This window comes from Falco peregrinus, chromosome 5, assembly GCF_023634155.1.
Source record: "Falco peregrinus isolate bFalPer1 chromosome 5, bFalPer1.pri, whole genome shotgun sequence".
Classification (NCBI taxonomy): domain Eukaryota; kingdom Metazoa; phylum Chordata; class Aves; order Falconiformes; family Falconidae; genus Falco; species Falco peregrinus.
Window position 1 is genome coordinate 82,067,372 of NC_073725.1, and position 18,292 is coordinate 82,085,663.

Below are 18,292 nucleotides of genomic sequence, written 5' to 3' on the forward strand. Positions count from 1 at the left end.
GGGGGCTCGGCGACCCCCGGTCAGGGCGAGGGGCCGGGGGGCGCGGCGGCGAGGGGGTCCCCCGCGGGGCTGAGGGAGCCCCGCCGGGCGCTGGGCGGGCGGTGCGGGGAGCCAGGTCTCCACGCGGGGCTGAGGGCGCTCCGCCAGCCCCGCTGTCCAGGGGGGCACCTCAGCTGCCCGCCGCGACGCCCGGGGACGAGCCCCTGCCTCGGCCGTAGCGTTCCCGCCCGCCTCTGCCCTCCGGGCCGCGTTCACCCCTCGCCGATTTCACTCCCTCCCCTTAATGTTTTATCGCCCTGCGCTCAAAGAGCGCCCGTAAGCTCTGGCCCGGCCCCCCCGGAGCCGCCCACAGGGAGGCGGGCAGGCCCGGCCGGCGGCGCCCGAGGCCGGGACCCCAGCGCCCGGCATGTGGCGGGGCGGGCTCCCGCTGAGGGCCGCGGGCCCCGGCGCGCCGCCGCCCGCCATCGAGTTTCCAGAGGAGAGCCCGGAGCCGCGCTTTGACGGTAAGTGGGGCCCGGGGGCATTCCTGTCCTCGGCGGGAGGGGCGGGGGCGCAGGGAGGTCCCGTCCCCCCTTCCCGGGCTGTCGGCGGGGCCCCGGCTCCCCCCGGCCGGCGGGCGGGAAGCAGGAAGGCGGCGGTTCCCTTCATCCCTCCCTCCCTTCCCCGCCGCCCTGAGGAGGCGGCAGCCGCGAGGGATGATGCAAGAGCGGGCAGGCCCCGGGGCCGCAGCGGCAGCTCCCTCTGCCCCGGGCAGCGCCTCGGCCTCTCTGCTCAGCTCCTTTCCCTATGCACTTACAAAAATTAATTTGGTTCCTAATTAGTGTCTTAAGCTTCTCGCTCAGTGGCAGCTCCGCGTGGTGCCTTTTTGTGAGCCAGGGTGGTGTGGGAGCTGTGTGGCTTGGTAACGTGGTTGGTATTTTTGGTCAACGGGCATATACCGAGACCTAAATCCATTCGTTTTTTTCCAGAATCCGATGTGCCGGCAGAGCTCCGAGTTGCAAACGGGTCGCAAAAGTTTGTGAATTTTACTTCCACCATCCAAAACCAGCTGCTGCTTGTGTCACTGCTGGAGCATCTCTGCCACATGTACACACACAACCCCGTTCATTCGAAGTGTTTGTTCCGAAGTTAGTAAGAATAGTTCTTTCCTGTCTCTTAAACTGCCTTTCTGCAATGTATACAAGAGTCTTCCACGCAGATTTACAGTGTAATATCAATACAAAGCTATAGGTCCCATCCCACTGGGACAAGAGTAGTTCTGAGAAGAAAATTAACACCCTGAATTAACTTAACTGGGAATGAGGACCTGCCGTATTTTTCAGAACAGCAGCAAAATTTTGTTGTCGATGCAAAGAGCAGTTCTGTTCCAGCTAAATCTCATGCATCATGAGAAGGGTAGCAGGGTATGTTATCTAACTGTTAAACCTGATCTAAAAACACAGAAGAGGAATTTAATAAAAATATTTATCAAGAAATTGCTGTAGCATAGTCTTCACTAAAACTTTCAAAATTATAGTTTGTGAAAATCAGAGTGAATACCTTGATAAGTCTATATTTTCCCGTAAAGTCTTTTGATATAATTCAGGGAGGTTGCATTTTTAGGTGTGAGGTGTTTCTTTTGAAATCCTTTTGGTATGTGACTTACCTTAGGAGTTTTGTTCATTTAGGCACATTCTTAATGCATTTGAGAAACAATCTCCAAGGTTTTTGTCTCTTGCTATGCATGATTGCAGGGAATAAAACATAGTATGTTGCTTCTACTTAAAATTGAAGGCATTTATAGCATCCAGTAACAATAGCGCAGACAACTGTCATTTTTTTGTTCTTGATGTCTGATGTAGATATTTGGCCCTGGGTCTTACTATTAGCTCTATCAAACCCGAAAATAGCAGGGAAAAAAACCCAACCAAATTTCCCCCTTTTGGGAGAGGAAGAAAAAAACCTCCAACTTGGGCATCTTCCAAAGCATGTGGCTGCTCAGCTTCCCAGTGTGGTTCTGTGGAAAAAGACGTTCTTCCACCGATACAGTTTAGATCAGTTTCCCAAGGGGAATAAAACTAATGAGTAAAAGAAAACCATACGGCAGTAATCATATCTTCTTGCAGTTTTGGCTGCTACATTCATGTTGGCAGGGGTGGGGTTTTCCCACTTTTCTGATATGAATCACTGTCCATAAGGCTCATATAGCAAAATTCCTGGTTTCTTACATGTTCACTTGGAATAAATTTGTACCTCCTTTAAAAGACAAAAGTAATAGGTTGATTTTTTAAATACTGCTACCAAAGAAACATATTTAAAAAAAAACTCTTACAAGGAGGTTTGTTTTAAGATCTTGGAATTCCTAAAACTTTTAAGTACGTTTTTCTAGCATCTTCAGTTTTTGTTAGGTTTTTGGCTGCCACAGCCTTGTTTTACTTCAGCTGAGAAAGATGCGGTGCTTGGGGGGGGGTGGGGGGGGTGGGAGTGACTTCATTCTTTACTATGAGTACATGCACTAATGGGTGAGTTTATATGTGAGTTAGAAAAATCTTGACATTACTACTTCTTATTATTAATGCCTGCTCATAATTATGAACATGCCTTGAATTTCTCTTTTTGCTGATCAAAATTAGTCCAAGGGTAACAAGTAAGTGAATGGGTGGCTGTATAATTCATCCGCTGGGATAAGGAAGAGAAGGAGATGCAGTTGTGACCATGAAGGGCACAGCAAATAACTGTATTATGCAAAAGGATTTCCACAGAGCAGCTCTAGTTAGGATTTAATTAGGGTTTTTTGCTAAGTCTATGGGAAATGGCATTAGAGTAAGAGTGACTGTTCAGTTTTTTAGATGCACTATCTTTCCATTAAAGTTTCTCATTTAAAAAACAGCTGTTTACATGGTCTTATTGGCAGGGTTTATTTAACGTGACCTGTCTCTGTTCCTTTGTACAGTACTTCGTCAGGCTTTCACAAGAACAGGGTTGCTCTCCCCTTTTGCCTTCTGTGATGAATTTAGTACTGTAAGACTGCAGCATAATAGCGCCATTACTGAACTAATGAAAGCAGCTAGTCGACAAATACTTAATGGGGTAAGCTTTGTTAAATTTCTTTGGCAGCCTCTGCATTAAGGAGTTAACACGTCATTGCATCCAAAAAAGCTTTTGTTTGGGGGTTCTTTTAATACTGGATTGGGTCTTTTTAATAATTATATGAAATGGTACTCCCATTCTGCCTTAGCTGTTTGGGATGGCATGTTCTGGTTCTGTAGGTGCAAACCGAAGCTTCTGAAGCCAGCAATATTTTGTTCCTTATTAATATAGTAAAAGAAAGATTTAAGAAAATCTTCGTAAACACAGGCAAGGTGTTTTAAGTATTGCTGCGGCTTTTTTCGACAATGGACAGACATTCATTTTCAGCTTTTAACTGTTTCAGCTGATTATGTTAACACGCTCATGTTTATATTAGTGGAGGGCATAATTTGTATACTGTGTAATGTGCTTCAGGCTTCAGAGCAGTTTGCTTATCTTGCTGCTTGAAGTAAGCTAGTTAATTTTGTCTTTAAGCACATTTTAGAGCCCTCATTTTATCCTGTTTGCCAGCAGAACTCTAAAAGGGCAGTAATCTTTCTGGCAGAGGGATGTTAGCAGATTACTGGTGAGCTAGTAATACTTCAGTGTGGTGAAGCTCTTTGCAGAACGTGAATGACTATCAGTAACCTCATTTTCTTCTAAGAATGTAGTTGTAGTTTGTGTTGTGATTAAGCTGTCTGTGCTGATGGTGTGGTAGACCTGTTATTCTGTTTGGCATGTTTTGGCCTGTTTTTATGTTGGATTTTGTTGTTTTGTAGGAACTTGATAATGGAGATTCTCATGCAATTGGGTATGTATTCAAAGCATTTAGAAATACTAAACTTGACTCCCTCCCTAAAAGTTCTGTGTTCCACTCTGAATTTAATTAATACTGCATTTCTTATTTTGGGTCTGAAATGTAGAAAAAAAGTAGAAATTTCTCCAAACTGTCGAAACGATCTAGTGAAAATTCCTTCTTCAGTACAACTGTTATGGTTAGTGCCACCATTCAGGAAAAAAAGATTTATCAGACGTAAATTTAGAGAAATCATCTTAGTAGTTCTGTTAACACACAAAGTGTGGATTTTAAGCATGTGTGCATGCTGTTGCAGTCTGCTGGTTTTCAGTATTCACTGAAACAGTGAATGGTACCGCATGGTAATGTCAAAGTATTTTCTTCAGATTTTCATAACATAAATACTATTTCTAGATTGTGTACACCTGTAGCCTATATAATACCTTACTTATAAGTTGTAATTTAGTTTAATGCAGCCTAACCTTTTTTTTTAATCAGGGAAAAAGAAGTTCTCTTTGAAACACAGACTTCACGATACTTGCATGAATTTGATGAGGTTGCAAGGCTAGGAAAAGGAGGATATGGTAAAGTATACAAGGTATTCTTCACCTTCTGTTTATAACGAATTGTTTTATATCTAGTTTGTCTTTGAAATTTAGAGTTACTGTTTTGGCTGCTTTATTTTTCTAACAGAAAACCAAAAATCCTCATTTCCCAATAGAACAGGTGCAAACCAGCACATGTGAAGGCAAGATATATCAGATGCTTTACTTTGCGTCTTTTGACCCTTTTAAAGCAAAGGAAAACTCCTTATTTCTCATGTGAAACACCATGATATATTGACTTAAAACGGCCACAGGAACTGATTAGTCTGCACACCCCAATGTTCCAGTTGTGATTGCTTGAAAAAAAGCAGCCTTAATAGGAATGGAAACTGTCCAACCTAGTGTTGATTTGTATTAAATATTTGTAGCGTATGGCCAGCCTAAGCTTCCCCACGTGGTATGTGCTGCGTGCAGATGAGAGTTGTGGTCTCACAAATTTATTGAGAACCTGGTCCTTTATGAGGACCTAGCAGCATTTTTTTTATTGATGAAAAGATGGCTGTAAAGGTAAGTATTTCACAGAGACTGGATTAGATGTTTGTAGTCCTGAAAGAAGGCAGAAGTAGCATATCCTTATCCTAGGCAGTTGCGGCCTAATCCCGGTTTCATTCTGTGATACTGGGAGAGTTATGTGAATGGAGTGCCAAAATTCATTTTTAGAAAATAGTTAGTTCTAAAGGATTTAATAATTCATTAATCTGAACACATTAACATCTAATTTCATCCTATTATAATTATTTTCAGGTCAGAAACAAGTTAGATGGTCAGTTCTACGCTATTAAAAAAATTGGCATTAAGAAGGCTACAAGAAGAGATTGCATGAAGGTATTTTTTCCTGTGTTTCATCTCTGTTTTAACTCCCTGTCTCTGCTAGCTGATTCTGATTTGATTTAGTAATGCAGTTAATGTTTCCCAAAACATCAAAAATGTTAATAATGCTTTTTATGCATTCCAACTTTCTAAAGATTTGACCCTATCAATACCTAGTAGAAAAAAGTGAATGAGAAATATTTAAGCCCATTGAAAGAAACATATTTTTAACTTGAATTTGATCTTCTCTGCAACTATGAAAATATTAATTTGTTTTAAAGCTTCCAATTTTTCTCTATTACTGTAATAATTTTATCTGTTCTTTCTCTGTCAGAAACTGTTATTTTCAGTATCTTTTGGGTTTTCTAAGCACTCAGTATAAAGGACAGTCATCCTGTTTTGGTCTTTCTAGGTGCTACGAGAAGTTAAAGTACTGGCTGGGCTGCAGCATCCTAATATTGTAGGCTACCACACTGCTTGGATGGAGCAAGTTCAAAGCATACGCCCAAAAGGAAAGTACAGCATATTTGGAATTCCTGCATGCATCCTGCTTATAACCTCTGTACTGTTATTTGCAGAAGAGTATTACTTCTCTGATAAAGTAACTATTTTTCCCCTCCCTAAAACAACCAAAAAAAACCAAGCTACAGGTGACCACCAGGTCTTCGTGTCCCTCTGTGCTCTTCAGTCTCTTGCCTAGTAACTTACCTGTTAACTTAATGATGAATTTGGAACTATGGAAGTATTAGCTTCACTTCTGGTAATATGTAAGGTTTTAAAGTTGTGTGAAGTTCAGTGGAATGCAATGAAGATCTTTTAATGCAAAAAGGAGTGAGTTGAAAAGAAGAAGAATGATTACTGGGGAATGAGCCACTTTAGATATTAGGGGGAAAGTGATGAATAGGGGAAAAAAACCCACAAATTTGCTACTGTGTTTTGAAATCCCAGAGTTGTAGCAAAACTAGAAATGTCACCCACTATGCTTCTCTTCCTATTTGGAAAAGAGTTTAGAAGAACTGAAAGAACCTGGAAATAAAGACTTTAATGGGGAAACCCCCCCACAAACCTTATTATTTTATTTGGCATAGGAGAGTGTTTAAAATTGATGAATTGCCTGTTACAGTTCTCCAGTGACAAAGCAATCTGGTTTTTTGTGTATCAGCTACTGTCTGTCACTGTTGAGAATTTATCTAGTTCTATGTTCATTTTACACCTTACCGTGCCCCCTGTTTTTTTCTCTTTAGTTTCTCTGTTCTCGGCTCTTCCCACAGTTTGTCCTTTGGTCCCTTTGTAACCCTAATTTGTTGGTCCCTTTCCTTTCTTATCCTTTTCCGGAATGACTTTAGCAATTAAATCTTTTGATCCTCTCTTAGTGGGAGGTTTGCTTATGCTCTATATGACTTTATTGCTTTCCAAGTCAGTGACTTGATGCCCCGTCAGCTATAAGCACAAAAGAAAATGCATAGGAAGTTGACAGTCTAGCAAAACAAACAAGACTTTTTAACCAATGATACTGAGAATCTTGAAGGATGCAACTTTTTAGTGCTAGGAGTACCTCACATGTATTTAATGGTGATAATGTAACTAGAACTTTAGGTAGGTCCTGTGGTACTTAACAATTTTCTTTGGCTTACAAGATTGGTGTTTTGTATTTGCTTCTGTGTGCAAAAACAAAACTGCTTTTTTCACATAAATACACAATTTTAATGAAAATTATTTCCAAATTTATAAAGTACCTTCAAAACAGCAGCAGGGTGACACAAAGGCTTGTGCCTTGTGGAATAGTTTCTTTAACTGTGCATTATCATATACGTTATAAGCCCTAATTCTGAACAGGCTAACTTCTTAAAGGTGAAATCTAGAGGAACATCTAAGACAGCCCTGTACAACCCTTTCCATGATCTCGTACAGCATGTGATTTCTTTTCATTTAGAGAAAAATGAGAAGCATGATAGGGTTGCTTCTTAGTAGGCTAACAAGCACCTTTTGCAGCAGCAGAAATAGAGAAAAAGCTATCTACAGGTAATGAAGTTAAATGCAGTAAGATGCTGTAGCTTAAATGTTAATTTAAGGTAAATATTTGCATGCTTGGATTTGTAAAATACCATATTTATCTTCTCTTCCAATAGATAAAACAATAATGGAGTTGCAGCCATTATCTTTGGAGCAAGAGAGTAGCAAGTAAGTATTATAAATCTCAATGATAACATTTATTTGGCTTTAACAAAAGGGTTTTTTTTAAAGTTGAATGAGTACAGAATTTGGCGTATATTGAACAAGTGCTTTGTGCTTTTTGCTCCCAAATTATAACCCAAAAAAGTTAATTATCCGTGTCATTGATTCCCTTCTTGTTGTGTAAGCTGGAAAATACTACTGGATACATCTACCTTCTTTGGATCTCTCAGTTTCTGAGTGCCTGAATGTAGTACTGGGCTTCAGGTTTACTTCAAATGTTCTGTGCCAGTCAGCAACACTGATTAGCACTGTGGGGTCTTACTAGAGTGATGGGGCCTTCTGTTTCTCAGAAGTGTTGATTAGCCCTTTCAATAAAGAGATGGAGTGTCCTGTGAGAAGGACAGCGTAACTTCCTAAGTTTAAAGGAATGGAGATACATCATAGTTCTGTCCAGTAACGCTGTGTCCTAGGACCGTCTGTATCTATGGGCTGTCTGGGTCAGCTGTCAGAAATCCCTCCTGGGGGAAGGTATTAAAAAGGCTGGAGCCTGCACTGCCTGTTACGTAAATTTTTACGTGGGGAAGCAGCTGAACTCTTACTCTGCAATGCAGATTGCAATTGCAAAAAAAAAAAGGAAAAAGTCTTCAGAACAGTGTGTCACAAATAGACGGTATAAAACTGTACATATTTTGATTTCTCTCCCTTACTTGATTATTTTCAGTGATCACTGTCACATCCGGAGTGTGGGAAGTGATAGTTCAATTATCTTTGCTGACCTTACTTCACAAGAAAAGAAGTCCTGTGACATTACTGGTCTCAGAAGTCTGGGTAGTGAATCAGTGCAGAATATGGATGTAAGGAATGATACTACAAACAGCAATAGTAAACAGTGTATGAAACCAAATAAATGTGAATTATCCATAGGATTACAAGACGACTCTGTAAATAGTGTTAGCAGTAGGTCAAGCGATGTAAAAAATCATGCATCACGGGGATCTCATTCTAGTCTGGATCAAGATGCTAGCACTGGCACTAAGTCCTACACTGAAGAATGCTCCAGGAATGATGTAGCACTCTGTGGAGACTTTGAGGTAAATACAATTGTCTTTAAGTATACTTAACTGCTGTCTAATTTAATGATGTTTGTAAAGTAGCATTTGGTAGACAGAGGAATGATTTATAATGATAAATTAAAAAATATGAAATGACTGCTATTACAGCCAAAAATACAGACAATTTTTTCTTCAGTGGGTAACACCATTACAAGGAAGCTGACCAGAGGAGCTGGCAAAACTCAGCATACAAGAAAGTTTCCATGTGTTAGTCATCTTGGGTCCTTTCAAAGTACCTACATGAATAAAAACTGCTACTCTTGCATAAAAAAAAAAATAAATCAAACTGGAAAATCTTCAGCATTCAGTAATGGTGGCTAATTCAGATATTATTGATGAAAGTGTCTAGGTATGTAATGTGGTGCCTATACAGTGTAGGATTACATGTGAAAAAGAGAGAATCAGATTTGGGCAGGGAATCACCACTCTACCTATGCTTCTAAAACTTTGCTTGTATTCATACCACTGAAATGTTTTGTATAACACAGCCAGCTCTGGAATGCTTCAAGCTTTTGCTATCATTTGGAGTTCCTTCTTGCAAGAAATCCAAGATTTTAAAGGTGTTAGCTTGAGTTGTCCAGGTTATCAAATGGACTAGTACATTATCAGAAACCGAGGATGAAATTACATGTTACTGTTAATAAATCATAAAATTCCATATCAAGAGGTGGAATTTTTTTGCTATTTTATATTAGTTTACACTATTTTCTTAAGCCAGAATGAACTTCTGTTCAGTATGTCTAGAAGCTTTTAAATGCTAATTTGAATATTAAGTAGCTGGCTGTTCTGTTAGCTTTTATCATATAGCAATGGTTAAAATTTGAAGAACAAGCAAAAAAAAACCCAACAAAACTAGATAGCATTGTGGTATCTGCTTTTTGAATGCAGTAGGTTAATAATAGTGTATTCAATGTCATTTTGGTATCTAACTCTTTTTAATTTAATAAAAAAATTTTTTGTTTACTCACTAAAAATAACTAGAGGAAATACTGTTTATAATATAGTGGCGCAATCGTGGACCATTATTTTTCTGTTAGGTGGAGTATCGTTTGATGCTTCATATACAAATGCAACTGTGTGAAATATCCTTGTGGGATTGGATTGTTGACCGTAATAAAAGATGCGATGAGAGAACAGAGGAGAATTCCAGTAAGATTCATCACTATCTTAAAAATTTACTTATTCATTATTAAGCAAATACTTATGTGTTCCTAATTGGAAGTCCACTTGCCTGATTTTATGTTTTACTTGAGCAGCTTATAATATGGATCATCTTCATTAGATTTTTTTATTCACTTAATCAGATGGCAGCTAGTATTGAATATTTGTGTGATGAATGTTGGGAAAAGGTATTTTAAGTTCGTGAGTTTCAGACAGCTCTTCAAAAAAGAGGGAATGTACGCCTGAGGCATAGTTGTTACTTGAAGAGATCTGAGCCTGGACAGTACTACTTATTTGGAGCAGAGTTTTTTTTATTGAGAGAATCTGCTTTTTCTCAGTAAGCTGTTTAAATAATTGAACTTTTGCTTTGGTAATAGTCTTGCTGCTACAAAATAGAGCTTTTCACAGGCTAATTTATCAGTTGTGCAAAATACAAATACATCTTTTGCTTCAGACAGGTTACAACATACTTGAAAGCTTTTAAGTTTGTTTATAAGAATCAAAACTTCTATGCAGCCTAATTTGTCATTGTTCTAAAGAATCTTAACATTTATTTTACTTCAGTGGCCAGAGGAGTTCTCATGCCCTGATACCAAACTGTCTTCAATAATTGTTGACATTGGGAAGAACAAGTCTAATGCTCTTAAAGCATTACAGACATGGTCCTTTCTCTGGGGTATAAAAAAAGCATATGCTTAACAGATTGTAAGACATAAACTGTATGATTAATGTTTAATCTTAGTTTTAATCACTATGAAGATAAATCTGTTGTTCTCTTTAGTCATGGAGTCAGGTTTACCAGCTAACTATCAGCTGACTTCCACTAATCTCTCCTGTAAGCATTGGCTTTTACCTTTCATAAGCTAATTTCATAATGACATTCCTCATCAGGAAGTGAGAGAATCACTAGAGCATTTGACCTTGCAAAACACCGTTTACAGACATTTTCACAGGCAACAGGAGAGGAAAGGTGAATTCAATCATAGGTTAGACATTAAGAAACATAAATCCAAGTCAGAGTAAATGGTGAGTGTTTGAAGTGGCAACAGACATGTTAGACCTGGGTCATTAGAGGAGAAAGACAATGCAGTTCAATAAAATAATAATGTGGGAAATGGTAAAAACAGAGAGATGGTAAATTTACTTAGGACAGCTACAGCCAGAGGAGAATGGGGTAATTTCAGAGGGTAGCACAACAGCAGGATTAGGATCCAAAAAGGAAGGGTGCAAATCAATACAGAAAACATGTAATTACATAAGTTAGTAAGCTTTTATCTGGAACTGTATTTTTCATTCGAATCCAGCACTTATATGGAAGTAAGGAGTTTGCTAAATTCATAATCAAATAGCTGTCTGATAGGGATTGGAGGAATCTTTTCAGGCAAACATGTTCATGTCCCCTGAACTTTCCTTTTTGGGATTTTGAGATTAGTAACTTTGCTATTTCAAAAATACTATCTTAGGAGAAGCATGGGAAATTCCATTTTTAAACTGCTCATTCTGTTAAAAATTTCTTCCACATCATAAACAAACAGAATTCAACAAGATATACCACCATAAACTTAAATAACTCAGTAAAATTAGCTGAAATAATTTAGATTTAAAATTTTATTAAGGTCCATATCATCTTGTGGATGTCAGCTGGACAATGAAAATTTTTCAAGAGTTATTAGAAGGAGTATGCTATATTCACAGCGTGGGAGTGATGCATCGAGACATTAAAGTAAGTTCATGGAATTATTACTTGAGGTTGGAGAAAACAGATAATTTCCATTATGGGAGAATGGAAGCAACTTCGTAGTTAAATTTGAGATGACCTAGGCTCTTAAGAATTTAGCTATGTTACATACAAAAAAATACATTGTCTCCTCTATACCAGTATCATGCTTTCTTTACTATAAGCATAGTACTCAATTACATTGACTTACAAGTGAATTACGATTAAGCTCTGGAAATGTTTTCTCCTTTGTGAAGCCATTTTCTTGTCCTAAATGGGGATGGTAAGATTGGTTTTGTTTTGTCTTGGTCTTTCCTTAACAAGGGTAGGACCTAAATTACCTAATTACCTTAAAAAAATTTCTTCTAGATAATTATATCAATAAGCAAAGCTCCTTCACTGCATCTCAGTTTGCTAACTGCATACCAGTTAGCTTTTCAAATTATGTTCAAGTTATATGTACTTGATATAAAAAAAAATAGAAATCCTTCAGTTGCACATAATTGCTGTCTTTCAAAATGGTTGCTATCTCCTCAAAGGGACTGAAATTAATTACAGGTGATGTTACTGGGTGAATGCAAATTTTTTGTTTAATTTCTGTTAAAAGTAATGAAGACAAGACTTACAAAAATAACACTTTGAATGATTAGAATAGGATGCCCTTTATATGTTCCTATGGCGTTTTTTTTTTATTCTAATCATAAGAATAGTTTTGACTTAGTGGCTGGCTTGGATGTGAGTCATAGGTAGGTATCTCTTTGCTTCCTGCCTGCACCCCACCCTTAAACTGATAAGACTTGAATAGCAGGGAATTGGATGTGTATTTTCCTACTCTACTTTCTACAGAGGTTCTCTACATCTAATATGGTAGCTATATGAGGAAATCAGTGTAAAAATCATCTTAATTATTAAAACTCCACATGTGGAAACTTGGAACTAGTTGAAAGCACACAAATCTTTGTTCTCGATTAATTTTAAAAAAATGCCAACTGTTTCAGGGTCAGCAGTTTTTCAGTTTGCTGTAAATACTAGACAAATTTCGTAGGAGAATTTGAAGTGCTGTGTAGCCTCTTGTTTTTCCTGTAGCATAAAACATTGTTTTAAGTTAATCTCTTTTTGTAGATAAAGTCACTTTTTAAGATAAAATTACTTAGACTAAAAGTTCTGGACTGGTAGGGTATAACATAGTAACAGGTCCTAAAACTTTAGTTGTCAGAACAAACTTTGAGTTGCCATGATGTAACAGAAGCTTGATCATTAAATATTTGTTAACCACAGCTTTTTTGTGCCTGTCAGGAGTGCATAGGATGGTGTTAATGCCTTCAGTTCCTCTATTTCCTAGTTTTAGAGCATGAGAAATGAGCCATAGTTCAGCTTCAGGCTGGTGAAGCTCACAGAAGTGTGAGCAAGCAGAAGTTCCATCTCATCTGTACATACAGAGTCTGGCAGTGCTTGGCCCTCTAGATTGTAAAATCATAGCATGGGTTGGGTTGGAAGGAACCTTTAAAGACAATCATTACAACCCTCCTTGCCACGGGCAGGGACACCTCCCACCAGCCCAGGGTGCTCCCAGCCCCATCCAGCCTGGCCTTGAGCACTGCCAGGGATGGGGCACCCACAGCTGCTCTCGGCAGCCTGGGCCAGCACCTCACCACCCTCACAGTAAAAAATGTCATCGTTCTATCCAGTCTAAATGTACCTTCTTTTGGTTTAAAACTCTTGCCACTTGTTCTGTCACTACTGGCCCTAGTAAAAAGTGTCTGTCTTAGGTTTTTTTTGTTTTTGTTGTTTCTTTTTTTTTATAAGCCCCTACTATATATTGAAAGACACAGTATGGTTTCCCTGGAGCCTTCTTTTTTCCAGGCTGAACAACCCCAACTCTTTCAGCCTTGCTTCACAGGAGAGGTGTTCCAGCCCTCAGACTATTTTTGTGACCGTCCTCTGGACCTGCTCTAACAGGTCCATGTGTGTCTTGTGCTGAGGACCCCAAGGCTGGATGCAGAGCTCCAGGTGGGGTCTCCACAAGAGCAGGGTAGAGGGGGAGCATCACCTCTCTCAACCTGCTGGCCACGCTGCTTTTGATGCAGCCCAAAACATGATTTGCTTTCTGGGCTGCAAGCACACGTTGCCAGCTCATACCCGATTTTTCATCCATCAGGACCCCCAAGTCCTCCTCTGCAGGGCTGTTTGCAGCTTAGGAAGTACGTTCAACAATGATCGGTGTTGTGTGTCCAAGTCAAGAGATAGTACTTCTGGTTATGGTTTCTCTTTGTATTGAGTAAAACAAAATTCACATTCAAAATTATCAATAGATGTGATTCTGCCATATGTTGTATTAGGTCAGGTGTACAGTGATTTGGGGAAATGAATTTATATGATTGCTTGAACTATATGTAGCACCTAACTTAAAATAGCTATTTATGGATATTTCTAGAATTTTTCTTTTTAAAACTCGTGTGAGTGTTAATTAGCCATGCTACAGCAGTGTCTCTACAGAGTTCAACTGTGCTGTGAGTGTGAATGAATAGCCCTAGTTTTGAGTTACCACCAATGATTTAATTTGATATTGCCTATTTCATTTATTGGAAGAAATGCTGAATAGTGTTTCACACTCTTCTCCCATTCTCTGTGTGATTTAATTTCTGTTTTAAACTTGACAGTTTGTCTTGTGTTTTGTATTTAGTGATTCCTTGAACAGAAGCCATTCCAAGTTTTCGCACTCGTTTCACCTGTTTATACAAAATTTTTCAGTTCTCTTATGTGCTTTTTGAGATGGGAGACTCAGAACTGCAGGTGGTAGTGAAGATGGCAGTGTATGAATTCACCTGGTGTCACAATGTTTTCTTCTTTACCTTCCTCTCCCCACCAATAATGTACAGTTTGGTTTATGGACTGCTATTGAGCATTTTCAGAGCAGCCTGTTGCCATGCTTAAAGCTGTAGTAGTCAATTTACAGACAGTTGTTACATATTTAAAATTGGGATTGTTTTCTTCATTTACATTTTCATGTTTACTTTTACAGAATTCCTTTTGTCATTATACTTCCTGCAATATCCTTCCAGAGTTCTTCGCGTTCAGACCTCATTCTGATTCCTCTGAACAACACCATACTGCCAGAAAACTCTCTCATCTCTCTGTTCACCCTCCGTTTTCTAACCATTTACAAACACGTTGTTCAGCATAGTTCCCTTCATGGGGAAATGCTGACCATTTATCGCTGTCCTTTCTTTTCTGTCTTGTTAAATTAGTTATCTATGTGGGGACCTTCCTTCTTTCCCTCTTTTTTTTTTTTTAAAAAGCGTAGCATTTCTTAATCTAAAAGCATTTGTAATCAGAAATTATAATCTTGATCAAATGGTTACCTGGAGGGCGAGCAGGGCTGTGAGTTGTAGGGTGTGATCAGCTAGTAAAGCTTCAACAGTGCTACTGTCATCTTCCATTATTGCTTCATACAGTGTTTGTGGCCTGGATTTTATTTCCTTTACCCACAGGAAAACATTGTGGCAGGCCTGCTGGCTCCTTTGGTTATATTCCTTGTAGACCAGGGAATTTTAATTTTTGTAATGAAAATCCATAATCAGAAATGGAATTTCTGGCATTTGAATTTCAGGATTTGGAATCTGGCATTTGAACAGTGCCATTCTTTGGGACGTTACAAGACGTTTGGTTCCAGAATAGCTTTGAAGTAACGGCATTATTCAGTGTAGCATTAAGAGTACTATAAAACCAGAAAAAGCTTAAGAATGTGAAAAAAGGCTCAAGTTGCCTTTGCTTTCTTGCTAGTAGTTGTTTAGTAGAAAATAAAACCCTGTACTAAGCAATAGTGCTTTCACTTCTTACCCAAATGTAGCTAAGCTCAGAAACCTGGTGATACAGGCTAAGTAAAACCAGTAATTTCATATTCTGTTTTCTTTTATCTGGCAAGTTGTCCTGGTTTCAGCTGGGATAGAGGTGATTTTCTTCTTAGTAGCTGGTGCACTGATGTGCTTTGCATTTGCTGCGAGATCAATGTTATAACACTGATGGGTTTAGTTGTTGCTAGCTAACGTTTATACTAAGTCAAGGAATATTCAGTTTCTCAGGCCCTGCAGCAAGAGTCCTGGAGGGGCACAGGAAACTGGGAGGGGACACAGCCAGGACAGCTGACCCGAACTAGCCAAAGGGGTGTTCTATACCACAGAACTCATACCATACTCATACATACTCATACCATGCTCTGTATATAAAGCAGGGGGAGTTGGCCGAGGCCTGCCGATGGCTGCTCGAGGGCTGGCTGGGCATCGGTCAGCAGGTGGTGAAGCAGTTGTGCTGTGCGTCACTTGTTTTCTTTTCTCCATTCCCTTTGGATTTTGTTCCTCTCCCCTTCTTCCTCCTTTTCATTATAATGGTTGTTGTTAATGTTTTTATTTTATTTCTAATATTAAATTGTTCTTATCTCAACCCTCAAGTTTTACATTCCTTCCTGATTCTTCTCCCCATCCCTCTGCGGGGTTGGGGGGTGAGTGAGTGGCTGTCTGGTTACCGGCTGGGATTAAACCACAACCCAAGTGTGTCTTTTTATTTTATTTTTTTTTAGAGACACAATGCTAGCATTTCTCTTCCTTAGTGGTCCTAAACCCAAAATATATGGATACAACTATTTCAGTTTTTCCAGTCAGTGCTCTCTAGTCAAGTCTCTCGTAATTTGGGGGTTTTTCATAGCAACTTCCCAGAACCAAGTAGCATGTTGCAGCTTTGCTTATCATTTAGAAAAGTGTATTTTGTTTTACATGATGTCTAGCCCAAAGATGATAATTTATTCCTCCTTCCTGCTACATCAGTTGGTCTAATTTCCTGTCTGCTCTTGCCTATTCCTGTTAACATTACTGTTCTGGAAATTTCCCACTTTTGGTTGGGGGAAAAAGAAAAGAAAAAAAAAGTATCTTTCCACTAAACCGTTGTCTTTCCTGTTTTGCTTTTCTTCATTTTTTTAAAGATCTTTACTATGTGGTCTTTCTGCCCAAATGCGATAGCTAACACATGATTTAGTATCAGCTACGACTTTTTTTTCTCTTACTAACGAAAGTTTTAAGTAATTATTATACCTGTGAAGCACTGGATTTTATAGATTTTGAAACAGCTGAAATTTCAGGTTTGTATTTACGTTTTATATGGTCTTGTTTTGTAGCCCAGAAATATCTTTCTACATGGATCAGATCATCATGTAAAAATAGGAGACTTTGGATTAGCCTGCAAAGACCTTCTTTGGGATGATGCAGACCAGTGGTTTAAGACAGAAAGGATAAAAGGTAAGAGAAAAAAGCCTAATAGGTTTCAGTGTCTTTAAGTTTCTATGCTATAAAAACCTTAAATTCTTAAGTGAAATGGTAACAATGTAACATAAGGTTGAGTACCTCGAAATTGCCTTTTTAAAGGACTGACACATACTTCAGGAGTGGGAACTTGCCTCTACGCCTCACCAGAACAATTGCAGGGCTCTCACTATGATGTCAAGGTAGGGAGTTTTGTTTTTTTTTTTCTATTAACACATGATGATAGATAATAGGAATAAAACAAGCCTTTCAGTAGGTAAATACATAATATTTGGTAAATACACAAACATTCCTCCTGCTGTTACTCTTTATGGATTTCAACTTTGTCTTCTAGTTTGCTACTAATGTGAAAATTACTTGTTTCTAAGATCATCTTGAGGAATGTATATAGATTAATTTGTGTTTCTTTAGTGGTGTCATATACTTCTCATATCATCATGCACCTTCAGTGTTGTGAAACTCTTTCATACCATGATTTTTGCAAGGAAAAGAAATCTATTAAGTAATTAAAAATAGCAGTTATCCCAGAACTTTTTCTTCACCCTGTTACCAGTCAGACATGTACAGCATGGGTGTTATCCTGCTAGAACTCTTCCAACCATTTGGAACAGAAATGGAAAGAACAGAAGTTCTTACACAGTTAAGGAATGGCCAAATTCCTCACGCTTTCTACAAAAAATGGCCTATTCAAGCCAAGTACGTTAAACTCCTCACCAGTCAGAGATCTACAGAAAGACCGACTGCCGCTCAGCTTCGTGAAAGCGAACTGTTTCATACCACAGAACATGTAAGTTATGCCAGTAACTTCAACCTTTACAGGATAAAGAAATATAAAAGGAAAATTCCATTTGTTTCCCTGCCTGTATTATGGGATTTTTTTATTTTTAACTTTAGAGGATTGTGTGATTGAGACTTTTTTTTGTAATCCCGATTACAGTATTCAACATGCTCTATTAATGTTCCTGGTGTCTTTGCAATGAGATAAATGGTCATTAAGTATAGGTAACTTTAAGCTGGACAGTTGATTTACGTACAGCTGGAGGTATTTTTACAGGTCAGAAAAGCTTCTGAAGCTTTCAGTCAGCTCTGCAGAATCTTTTTATCATTTTCCCTCTCCTCACCACAATTCTTTGTTGATGGATTAAGTTCTGGCATCAAATACCCAGAATTGCTGTGGCGCTGCAGAATGTGTGTGGATTGAAAACCACTCAAATAGGTTAATAAGGCTTTATCTTTGCTTGTCTATAAATGAAGTAAACTGACTGTCATTATCAGGTTATTTCTAACCTACAACAGAAGGTGAGAGAACAAGAGGAAGAAATAGAGAAACTGAGAGAGACAATACGACTGCTTTCTGAAGAAAGAGATGAACATACGCAACTCGGTTCTCCTGTTTAAGTACAGGAAGAACTAACCTCTATTGCATGATAAGTTATATAAAAATGTTTCTTTTTTTACATAAAAATATTGCAATGCATTTTGATTCTCCTGTCTGTTCTTTAAAGGTATTAATCTTTTTGTCTTAGTTTGGATGTCGCCGGTCAACAGAAAGGATT

General features: G+C 38.8%; 1 protein-coding gene across 3 annotated transcripts; it reads left to right on the top strand.

The window, feature by feature from the left end:
- The first annotated feature begins 88 nt into the window (after positions 1–88).
- On the top strand, positions 89–18,213 carry EIF2AK1 (eukaryotic translation initiation factor 2 alpha kinase 1). 3 transcript variants are annotated; one of them, XM_055805300.1, is made up of 15 exons: positions 96–503; positions 969–1,127; positions 2,933–3,069; positions 3,828–3,859; positions 4,343–4,442; positions 5,194–5,274; positions 5,672–5,769; positions 7,387–7,440; positions 8,156–8,525; positions 9,584–9,695; positions 11,324–11,430; positions 16,592–16,712; positions 16,839–16,918; positions 17,290–17,523; positions 18,012–18,213. In XM_055805300.1, the coding sequence occupies exons 1-15, from the start codon at positions 407–409 to the stop codon at positions 18,132–18,134; spliced, it is 1,905 nt and encodes a 634-aa protein (XP_055661275.1). In that variant the 5' UTR covers positions 96–406; the 3' UTR covers positions 18,135–18,213. The 3 variants fall into 3 exon arrangements, with proteins under 3 accessions (XP_055661277.1, XP_055661275.1, XP_055661276.1); XM_055805301.1 differs by having other exon boundaries at positions 8,441–8,525; XM_055805302.1 differs by lacking the exon at positions 18,012–18,213 and having other exon boundaries at positions 89–503; positions 17,294–17,465.
- Positions 18,214–18,292: the final 79 nt, after the last annotated feature.